Source organism: Bos indicus x Bos taurus, chromosome 2 (genome assembly GCF_003369695.1).
Source record: "Bos indicus x Bos taurus breed Angus x Brahman F1 hybrid chromosome 2, Bos_hybrid_MaternalHap_v2.0, whole genome shotgun sequence".
Lineage (NCBI taxonomy): Eukaryota > Metazoa > Chordata > Mammalia > Artiodactyla > Bovidae > Bos > Bos indicus x Bos taurus.
The window spans coordinates 91,263,292-91,275,366 of NC_040077.1; the positions used below are offsets into that span (position 1 = coordinate 91,263,292).

At 36.4% G+C, this 12,075-nt stretch overlaps 1 protein-coding gene across 7 annotated transcripts in view; it reads left to right on the forward strand.

Annotated features, from left to right (window-relative positions):
• The window catches only part of NBEAL1 (neurobeachin like 1), a 155,806-nt gene that overhangs the window by 32,773 nt on the left and 110,958 nt on the right, over window positions 1–12,075 (forward strand). For all 7 annotated transcript variants that reach the window (XM_027564848.1, XM_027564855.1, XM_027564874.1 and 4 more), the window contains 3 exons: window positions 3,841–3,922; window positions 4,484–4,611; window positions 11,138–11,220. In XM_027564848.1, coding sequence (XP_027420649.1) covers window positions 3,841–3,922; window positions 4,484–4,611; window positions 11,138–11,220 — 293 coding nt within the window. The remainder of the gene's footprint in view (window positions 1–3,840; window positions 3,923–4,483; window positions 4,612–11,137; window positions 11,221–12,075) is intronic.

A 12,075-nucleotide genomic window follows, 5' to 3' on the forward strand; every position in this document is an offset into this window, starting at 1 on the left:
TTGACTAGACAGACCTTTGTTGACAAAGTAATGTCTCTGCTTTTTAATATGCTGTCTAGGTTGGTCATAACTTTCCTTCCAAGGAATAAGTGTCTTTTAATCTCATGGCTGCAATTACCATCTGCAGTGATTTTAGAGCCCAAAAAATAAAGTCAGCCACTGTTTCCACTGTTTCCCCATCTATTTGCCAGGAAGTGATGGGACCAGATGCCACTATCTTAGTTTTCTGAATGTTGAGCTTTAAGCCAACTTTTTTACTCTCCTTTTTAACTTTCATCAAGAGGCTCTCTAGTTCTTTACTTTCTGCCATAAGGGTGGTGTCATCTGCATATCTGAGTTTATTGATATTTCTCATGGCATATTCAATAGATATTTTCTTTTTGATCACCATTGGTATTACATTTAACTTTCTAAAGTTATCACACTCTAATTTGAATTTATACCACTCTAATGTCAATAACATACAGAAACTCTGCTCTTTTATGGCTCTCTCCCTACTCCTTTTGGTTTTGGTATCACAAAATTACATTTATACGTTGTTTTCCCCAAAGCATAAGCTAGTAATTATTTTAAATGTGTTAGTCTTGTAAATTATATAAAAATAAAATTTGGAGTTACAAACCAAAGTTACAGTAATTCTAGGTTTTACATGAACAGTATTTTTTTTCTTTAAATATGACCTCTTAAAATATATAAAAACAAAGAATGCAATTACAAATCATTGTTACAATAATATTCTCTTTTATAATTGCCCACATATTTACCTTCATTAATATCTTTATTTTTTCATACAACTTTGAGTTGCTGTGTAGTATCCTTAATTTTCACCTTGCAGGACACTGTTGAGCATTTTTTGCATGGTCGACCTAGTTGGCACAGACTCCATTACCTTTTATTTTCTAGAAATGTCTTTGTTTCTCCCTTACTTTTGAAGCAGTTTGTCAGATATTGGATTGTTGGTTGATAGTTTTTTCTTTTAGCATTTTGAATATATTCTCTCACTGTCTTCTGACCTAAGTTTGTTATTAGAAATCTGCTGATAATTGTGTTGAGGATATCTTATATGTGATGAATTACTCCTCTCTTCCTGCTTTAAAGATTCTCTCTATGTCTTTTGAGAATTTGATGATAACTTTGTGTGTCTCAGTGTGGGTGTCTGTGAGTTCACCTTATTTGGAGTTTATTAAGCTTCTTGGCTGTTTATTTTCATGTCTTTCATCAAATTGGGAATGTTTTCACCCACTATTTCTTCAAGTATTCTCTGTTCCCCCTTTTCTTTCTCTTCTTTTTATGCAAATATTTTTATTTCTGTTATTTAGACTTGTTAGTTTCCAGTGTGCTATCTTCAGGTTCCCTGAGTCTTTCTTCTGCCTCTTCAAATCTGTCCTTGGATTCCTCTAGTATATTTTTCATTGTAATCGTTGTACTTTTCGGCACCAAAATTTCTTTTGGCTTCTTTTTAGTTTTTTAAATCTCTTTATTGATATTCCCATTTTGTTTACATATTAACTTCTTGATTTTCTCCACGCCTACCTTGAATACTTCGAGTGTCTTGAAGACAGTTAATTTGAAGTTTTTGTCCAATAAGTCTTTTTCACGAAATTTCTGTTGATTTCTTTTTTTCTCTTGACTGGGCCATAGTTCTCTAGTTCTTTGTATACCTTCTGATTTTCTTGTTAATTGAATGCAGGACATTGAATCTAATAATGTAATGCTGAAAATCAGATTTACCTTCCTTCCAGTGGTTTACTGCTTTTTGTTGTTACTTTTGTTTATTGCTTTTATAATATTTTTTTTATTACAGATTGTCTTTGTGCTGAGAATCAACCTGAGTTGTAAACCTGAGGTCTGCTCAAATCTATTATGATTTTCCCTCAGCATATGTGGTCACTCTCTAATTTTCCCCATTTATGCCATCATTTTTGAATATCCTGGTCTTTAATATCTGTCTCCCAAAAGGGGAAAAAAATTAAAAAGATGAAGGTGGGAAGGGAAATGACCCATTAAGTCCCGTGGAAATTATGTTGCCCATAGAGGGAAGAGTAATAACTGTCGGGGTAGGTGCAATAGCAGTGGCTGCCTGTCTGTTTCTGTGCACCTTTATAATCAGACGCAGCAGTCGGTGATCAGAGCACAGATCTCCAATATTTGGAGGACAGGGTCCTTTTTGCCCATAATGGTTCCTGTAAGCTTGCTTCCAAGCTGCTTCTGGAACATATGCACAGCTGTTTACCACATGTCTGGGATGGGGATTGGTAGCTGCTGCTGTGCTAATAGCTGAAATTTAAATTAATGTCCATAATGTAGGACATTAATTGCAATTTACCATCCAAATCTTCATCTGGAAGTTGCCAGCCTTCATTAGAGGCTCAAGGTTTCCAAAATACTTACATCAAACTGATTTTGACAGTGTATCTGTTTCTAGGTGGGGAGACAGATTCCTTGTGCTTCCTACTTGGCTGTCTTCCCAGAATCCTCCACAGGGGCTTTGAATGTTACCTCTGCCTTTACTCTCTGCTTTCGCAAAGATGTCCTGCCATTCTGACTTCTTAAGAAGTCTATTAATTCAGTTAATTTTTCCTATTCTTTTAGCATCTACTGAATTTTAAGATACAGAGTATTTTTCAAGGTCACAATGTCTCAGAACTTAATAGAGTTTTTTGTCTTAATAGAATTTTTTTTTAATATGTAAAGAAAAACACTGCCAAGGTTAGGTAGAGTACACTTTAGCATTTTATGTGTCATGGGGAAAAAAAGTGCAAGTTTTAGTTGCTCAGTTGTGACCCTCTGGGCTGTAGCCCACCAGGCTCCTCTGTCCATGGAATTGTCCAGGCAAGAATACTGGAGTGGGTAGCCATTCCCTTGTCCGGCGGCTCTTCCCGACTCAGGGATTGAACCTGGGTCTCCTGCATTGCAGGTGGATTCTTTACCAGCTGAGCCACCAGGGAAGCCCTTTATGTGCTATACCTTGATCTTGTTAAAAATGGAATAAAAATGAGGGTCAGATTTTAACTGAATGCCATGCCCTTGTTAATCCATTGCTTTTACACAAGGCATATACTCTGCTCTCTTGGAGTATGTATAGATATCCACCCTTCTCTCAGGCTTTTTAATACAATTGAAGAGATATATTATGAGTCTAAAGAAAGTGAAAGAAAGTGAAGTCGCTCAGTCGTGTCCGACTCTTTGCGACCCCATGGACTGTAGCCTACCAGGGCTCCTCCATTGATGGGATTTTTCAGGCAAGAATACTGGAGTGGGTTGCCATTTCCTTCTCCAGGAGATCTTCCTGACCCAGGGATTGAACCCAGGCCTCCCGCAATGTAGGCAGATGCTTTACCATCTGAGCCACCAGGGATGAGTCCCAAAGGGGAACCCAATTTCAGAAAACAAGATGATAACTGTAAAACTACACAAAATGTCTTGTAAAGGCAATGATATGTAAAAAAACCAAGCTAAGAATCTACAGAAGAAAATAGCAACTAATCTGGAAAGAAATAATGCACAATGTATCTATTTGCTAATGTTTGAGTTGTAAGAACATTAATGACTTTTACTCTTTCTACTTTGTGATATTTTCCAATTTTTCACAATAAACAAATGCTAATTAACATGTATTTCTTATTCTCTGTTTATAGTAGTTAAATAGTGCTTGAGGTGTGTTTTGCATTCTCAGTGGGAAAGCAATTATATAATCAAATTGATTTTAAGTTTTAATGAATATTATTTGTACTTCATTTGCCAACAAGTGTTCTGAAAATCAGTCTGAATATGAGCGTGCATTTTTCTCACCATTCATATGCAATAAATATCTGGCTATTCTTTTTTTTTCTCTCACAGAAATCTATCTAATGTAGAAGAAATTGGGACCTGCTCATATATCAACCATGTTATCACTATGACAACACTCTATATTCAGCAAGTAGGTGTGAATTAATATATTTCTTTTTGTTGCTTTACTGAGAGTAATTAGTTTTTACTTTTTAAAATTTAGTAAAGTTAAATGTTTTCAGAGGAGGTATTAATTGAGAAGATCATTAAATTATCATTGGGTACATTATTGCAGGCATCTTATGCATATTATCTAAAAGTAGAAAAACAGTTATTAATACATTTTGTTATTTTAATTTAAAAATTGAAACATTTTGTAAGTGGCTTTTTAAAATGGCACAGTTTGTCATTTTATGTTTTTATTATTTATTCATCAAATAGCCCTCTTACTGAAAGCATCTTCATTTTTGGAAAAATGTTTGGCTGACAATTTGAAACCTTTCCTAGGAAATATTTAAAATTTGAGTGGTTATATGTAGTCCATATGATTAACTGACCTTCTGCAGATTCAAGTGGAACTTAGACTTATTTGAATAAAAATTATCTGTTATTATTAGATGACTGAAACACAGTTATCTCTTAATGATATTGCACAGTATGTCATATGGCTTAATATTTTTAAGTGCATATAATTTTATATTTAAATTCTCAGTTAAAAAGCAAAAAAAAAGAGAAGGAATTGGCAGATCAGACATCTATTGAAGAATTTGTGATCCATGCATTGGCATTTTGCGAAAGTTTATATGATCCATATCGGAATTGGAGGCAACGAATTTCAGGGTATGTTTTATAAATCATAGTGTTCATTTGCACACTTAATGTCCTAGTGAATGTAATTCTTCAAAGCAGGTCTCGTTCTCTGTGAAAGCAACTGGTAAGTTGTGTTTGAGGCTCCATCTCTATCTCTGAAATAGAGAAGTACATTAGAGGTAATGAATTAGTGGTAAATGCCACTTCTGGATAATTAATTTACTCTGATCTTTTATTTTGTGATGCAATTGAATGCTAATAATCTGATGGTAAAAAATCTCAGAGCACAGTAACATCAAGTAGAGTATACATATTTTTCAAGGAAATTTCTCTTTTTATAAAAGCATATTTCATAATTTGTAAATGAATTTTAATAATGTTTTATGTATTAATGTTTATTTTAAATTGTGGACCTTGTGTCAGCCAAGGTCTAGTTAGGAAAACAGAAACCAGTGCTTTAAAAGAGAGAATATAGCAAAAGGAAAGTTTTAAGTAGGTATTAGTGAAGTCGCTCAGTCGTGTCCAACTCTTTGCAACCCCATGGACTGGAGCCTGCCAGGCTTCTCAGTCCATGGGATTTTCCAGGGAAGAGCACTGGAGTGGGTTGCCATTTCCTTCTCCAGGGGATTTTCCTGGCCCAGGGATCGAACCCAGGTCTCCTGCATTGTAGGCAGACGCTTTACCCTCTGAGCCTCCAGGGAAGCCAGGTATTAGAGGATTCAAAGAGCAAAAGGGGGGACACTAGTGTAATATAGAAATAGTGGCTTTAGGAAGCAGCTACTTCCCTGGGGCTGTGGGAACAAAGGGAAGAGTTTGGAGTTATCAGGAACTAGAAGTTTCAGAGAAGGGGTCCTGCAGTTCCTGGGTATGAGATTTCTGAGGAAAGAGCCCTAAGCCAGTGCTGATATCACTGAGCAGCCATGAAGAGCTGGTTCTGGGATTGCTGAAAATAAGCTGAAGACAGAAACCAACTGTGAATGCCATAGTTAAGAACTGTTGGCTGGTGAAAAAAAGAAAAGCAATAAAGAATCATTCCCCTTTCAACCATTCAGTCTTCCAGTCTCCATTTAGTACAAAGTGTTGATGAAACCAAGACTGAGGTACCTGGAGAAAAAGAAATATAGTTTGTAGCATGCCTATCCTGCATCACAAAGCAGATGAAATGTGGAATGATGGATTGGTAGCTTAGCAACAAAGGCATAATTACCAGTACACAGCTCAAAGAGTATAAAAAACTCAGATGACTTTCTTACCTTTGGGAAAAGAATAGGTATATTGTCACCTACAGTCAGATCTCTTTTTTCAATCTTCCTGTCTGCTGTACTTTCAATCTGAAGATGTTTTATATTCAGTGTAATTTGTCTTATTTATAAGCAATTCCTACTTCCTACAACATTTCGTTACTAGAATGTTTTGATTTTTTTAAATAGGATTTTCAGGATTTCCAGGGTATGATACCCTCACTTTGAATAGCCACTGTTGAATAGTGGTTAAGAATTAATAACTGAAAAAAAAAAAAAAAAGAGTTAATAACTGAGAGAACATGTATATAGACTATGTGGTAGTACTTTGTATGTTCTATATAGTAATATTTTATTGAAATAACACATCTTTTAGCTAAAGCAAGAAGAGTCTAATAGAAATAATAGGAACAAATATTCCAGCTATTAAATATAACTGGCTTCCCAGGTAACTCAGTGGTAAAGAATCCACTTGCCAATTCAGGAGATGCAAGAGACACTGGTTCGATCCCCTGGGTCAGGGAGATCCCCTGGAGGAGGACGTGGCAACCCACTCCAGTATTCTTGCCTGGAAAATTCCATAGACAGAGGAGCCTGGCAGGCTATAGTTTATGGGGTTGCAGAGTCAGAAATGACTGAATGACTTATCACTGCCATTAAATATAATGATCCTATCCACTTATACATTTGCTTTCCTTTATATGTTGAAATAAGTTGTCTTTAGTCATAAACCATGGAGGAAGAAAGGAATTCATAAGTCTGTACCAGTGATTGATAAAGATTGGGAGAGAGAGAAAAATAAGGGAGTAGAGAGGGCTCTTGCTTCCATTAGAAGGTCAAATGACAATTAGGAATGTACAGGGGATGCTGATGTTTGAAAAGAATCAACATTTTGGACACATTATAGGAAAGTTAGGAATCCAAATCTACGGTGGTGAAAGTTTGGTAAGGAACATGGGTTTTGCATAATTTTAAAATGTTTCTCTATAGAATTACTTTCTTGTTGCAAAGGATAAATTAGTAATTATTTTGTACAGTACTGGATAGTACAGTGACTGGATAATCAAAATTAACGTCATCATTCAGAATCAGATGGACACCCTGTGCCTACAACTGTGATACTCTAAGAAGGACCCATCGTTGCATGTATAATATTCCAGCTAAGAATGCATAATCTGAATCTTAATTGTATGGAAACATCAAGCAAACTCCAAAGGGACAACATTTTAGTGAATAAAAGGAAGAGTTAGGAGACAGCATTCTTTAAAAGTATCATAGAGAAAAGCTGTGGAAATGTTTCAGATTAAAGAAGGTAAAAGAGGTGTGACTGCCAAATGCAATGCCTGACCCTGGATAGGAAACTGTACTTAGGGACGAGAAGGTGGGAATGCTTTAGAACACTGTTAGGTCAGTTGACATATTGGATTATAATAGTAGTTTCAATAAATGTATAACGTTAATGCTAAGTGTATTGAGATTTATAACAGTACTGTAATATTATATATGACAGTATCCCTATTCCTAGGAATTATTCACTATCAAGTATTTAGAGGTAAAAGGGCATAATATTCATAATTTCCCTTAAATGTTCTGAAAAATTATAGGTCTCAATATGTGTACATATATAAATACACATTGGAGAAGGCAATGGCACCCCACTCCAGTACTCTTGCCTGGAAAATCCCATGGATCGAGGAGTCTGATAGGCTGTGGTCCATGGGGTCGCTAAGAGTCGGACGTGACTGAGCGACTTCACTTTCACTTTTCACTTTCACGCATTGGAGAAGGAAATGGCAACCCACTCCAGTGTTCTTGCCTGGAAAATCCCAGGGGCAGGGGAGCCTGGTGGGCTGCCGTCTGTGGGGTCACACAGAGTCGGACACGACTGAAGCGACTTAGCAGCAGCAGCATAAACACACACATATATAAATATATGTGCATATATATTTTGGGGGAAGAGTAAGCAAATTATAAAGCATTTAGGATAAGATTTTAAACAATGACCCTGAGTAAGCGCTTCTTGAAGTTCTTTATACTATTTTTATTCTGGCAGCTTTTGCCAGAGTTTAAATTTATTTCCGGATAAAATTGAGATAAAATTCCGGATAAAATTAAAAATTGAGAATAAAAAACTTATGTTCTAGGTATGATGGGAACACAAAAAAAGCATAGAAAAATTGACCAGGGGACATAAACTTTAGAAAACTGAGATGCAAACAAACATTTTGCATCCCTCTCAGCAACCTGTTGCTGTGTATTGGCATCAGCTAGGTGCTAAATGCTTGGCCAGATACCAGTTAATAATGGAGCAACCAAATATACTATGTTTTAAAAATGATACATTATTAGCTGTTCTGTTTCAACCTGTTGAAAGCATGCAGTGTAAATTACTTATGCTCTGATACCTGTTATGATATAATTGTTTTCTCCTCTTTTAATTAAGCTTATTAAATTTTACCACAAGTATAATGGAAATTATTTATGTTTGTATGTCACATCTAATACAGGGCCTTTAGAATGAGTCATTAATCACAGATCACAAGAGTATATTTTTATTGTGTTAATCAAATGAGAATCTTTATTGTTTGCAGTACAGGATCTTTGGATAGGATATATATTTTATTAGTTAATATCATAATTAATAATGTGCAAAATGTAAATAATATTGTGGAAAAGCCTAACTGAAGCTAAATCAGATTTCATCCTTTTAAAATTAATTTTTCTACAACATGACTGATTTTTTATTTTTTTTATAGTTTGACTCAGTTTTTTATTTGAAACTAGTAATATTTGTATTGTTTAAAGACATGCACTGAAAACCCTGGTAAGGTCTTAATTAAACAGGAAGATCCAGTGATGTTCCAAGATGTTATGTTTGTAAATACAGAAGTATGATAATTCCTAAGCCCTCTGGAAAATGGAAATAGGCATAGATTTGGAAAACAGTGCAGTAACAAATGGTGTCTGATATGATTTCTAGTGAATCTCGATATTAGAGCTGAATCTTAGAACTTTTTATTCGATTAGTACTGAGTCCTATCCTGTTTGTCTTATTCTATGGTCAGTTGGCTTTTCTTACTTTACAGTTACAAGGAAAATAATTTCAATAACATAATGGAGTATTGTTCAGATTGTTAAGAAGAAGGCAGCTTAATGTAGTGCTTTATCAGTAATTCATATTTAAATATATGGGATTTCTTTGTAGTTGTCCTCCAAATATTTTCTATTTTGTTGGCTCTAACAGTGTTAAAAGCATGTTCAGGGAATGAGAAAAAAAGTATGTATATATATTTTTCTAATTTTTCAACAAGCCACCAGTTGCTGATGTATCATCATAACAGTAACCTTTGTTCCCTAAACCCCATATCCACCATGCGCATCTAAGATACACTTATTTTGTGTTGAATTAAAATGTTCTTGGTAAAAGCACATGCTGTTTGTGTTGGTCTTACCAAAGTCAGTAGAAATATTTCAGCCATCGAAACTACTGGAATTGTGATTCCAGCCCTCTAGATCAGTATCCTTCATTGTGAAGGAAGCCGGTAGTATGGAGTCTGTGTGTCCAAATAAAATTTCAGAAAGTGCCACAAAATAGCTTGATTTTAGTCGTGCTGTATAAACTACTGCCTTAGGTGTCAACTGGAAAGGTCAGTTTTCATTCCAATCCCAAAGAAAGGCAATGCCAGGTAATGCTCAAACTACCGCACAATTGTATTCATCTCACACGCTAGTAAAGTAATGCTCAAAATTCTCCACGCCAGGCTTCAGCAATATGTGAACCGTGAACTTCCAGATGTTCAAGCTGGTTTTAGAAAAGGCAGAGGAACCAGAGATCATATTACCAACATCCGCTGGATCATGGAAAAAGCAAGAGAGTTCCAGGAAAACATCTATTTCTGCTTTATTGACTATGCCAAAGCCTTTGACTGTGTGGATCACAATAAACTGTGGAAAATTCTTAAAGAGATGGAAATACCAGACCACCTGGTCTGCCTTTTGAGAAATTTGTATGCAGGTCAGGAAGCAACAGTTAGAACTGGACATGGAACAAAAGACTGGTTCCAAATAGGAAAAGGAGTACATCAAGGCTGTATATTGTCACCCTGTTTATTTAACTTATATGCAGAGCACATCATGAGAAACGCTGGACTGGAAGAAACACAAACTGGAATCAAGATTGCTGGGAGAAATATCAATAACCTCAGATATGCGGATGACACCACCCTTATGGCAGAAAGTGAAGAGGAACTCAAAAGCCTCTTGATGAAAGTGAAAGTGGAGAGTGAAAAAGTTGGCTTAAAGCTCAACATTCAGAAAATGAAGATCATGGCATCCGGTCCCACCACTTCATGGGAAATAGATGGGGAAACAGTGGAAACAGGGTCAGACTTTATTTTTCTGGGCTCCAAAATCACTGCAGATGGTGACTGCAGCCATGAAATTAAAAGACGCTTACTCCTTGGAAGGAAAGTTATGACCAACCTAGATAGCATATTCAAAAGCAGAGACATTACTTTGCCAACAAAGGTTCATCTAGTCAAGGCTATGGTTTTTCCCGTGGTCATGTATGAATGTGAGAGTTGGACTGTGAAGAAGGCTGAGCGCCGAAGAATTGATGGTTTTGAACTGTGGTGTTGGAGAAGACTCTTGAGAGTCCCTTGGACTGCAAGGAGATCCAACCAGTCCATTCTGAAGAAGATCAGCCCTGGGATTTCTTTGGAAGGAATGATGCTAAAGCTGAAACTCCAGTACTTTGGCCACCTCATGCGAAGAGTTGACTTATTGGAAAAGACTCTGATGCTGGGAGGGATTGGGGGCAGGAGGAGAAGGGGACGACAGAGGATTAGAGGGCTGGATGGCATCACTGACTCGATGGACGTGAGTCTGAGTGAACTCCGGGAGTTGGTGATGGACAGGGAGGCCTGGTGTGCTGCGATTCATGGGGTCGCAAAGAGTCGGACACGACTGAGCGACTGATCTGATCTGATCTGATCGACTAAATTCTTTTACAGATTGGAAATTTTAAAAGGCTAGTTCCTTTTTCTATTTCCAGTTGTTGTAAGACTTTTAATGTGGCTGCTATGTTTCACCAGTAACTGTTGTAAATTTTTTTGCACAATTCAAAAGAAAAAATCCTTTCAGTTGGTGAGCATTTAAATTATTGGCTAGACTTCTCTTTCAAGCTTATTCCAATTCTGGTGGTGTATTTTTAATATACAAATGAAAAGCAAAGTATTGTTTATCATTGTTTTTGCAATTGTGCCTTCTCCATTTGCCCATGTTGTAATATGCCATTAACTTCTTTTTAATGGTAGACGAATCTTTAGTACTGTGGAAAAGAGCAGACAGAAATATAAACCAGCTTCTCTCACAGTGGAGTTCGTCCCTTTCTTTTATCGTAAGTAACAGCTCTAATTTCTCTTGCTTTGATTCTGATGTTACTCTGATCATTCCTTATTCTTATTCTGATTCTGACCTTGTTTCAGCTTGTGTATTTATAAGATAAAGATTCTAAGAACCTGTTACTAGAGAAGTTGATTGTTATTTTGCTGTCATTATTCCTCTTGGTTTTATTTAATTTTCTGTTCTCTGAGTGTTTTTCTTTTGAGAAGAGCTGAATATTTTAAAGACAATAGTATATTTTGGAACTTCAGAACTTTTACTGAAAATAATCTTGAGAGAATTGGTTCCTATTTGTATGATCTATATGGACTCTAGTTTTCTTTCTTTAAAAAAATGATTATGCTGTATTTCAAGAATATAGAACATTTTGCAGAATGTAATAGCAACCTCCTGTGTTTCCCACTCAAATTTGTCAGATTTTAACATTTTGCCATTTTACCACATTTTTATTCACCTTTTCCCCCTCTAAGAAATAAGACAGAAATAGTCCCTTGTAGGGCAATTGATCCTGCCCAAAATGTCTTCCCTCATGGCACAGACAGTAAAGAGTCTGCCTACAATGCAAGAGACCCAGGTTCGATCCCTGGGTTGGGGAGATCCCCTGGAGAAGGAAACGGCAACCCACTCCAGTATTCTTCCTGGAAAATCCCATGGTTGCAGGAGTCTGGTGGGCTTCAGTGCATGGGGTTGCAGACTCAGGCGCAACTGAGCAGATAACACAAAATGTATATAAAGACATTTGGTTCTATGCAGTTGGAAAGAGTCAGACATGACTTAGTGACTAAACAACAGCAAAATGTCCATAAGACATTTGGCTATGCCAAAAGGTCCTTGAAATTTAGTCCTATCC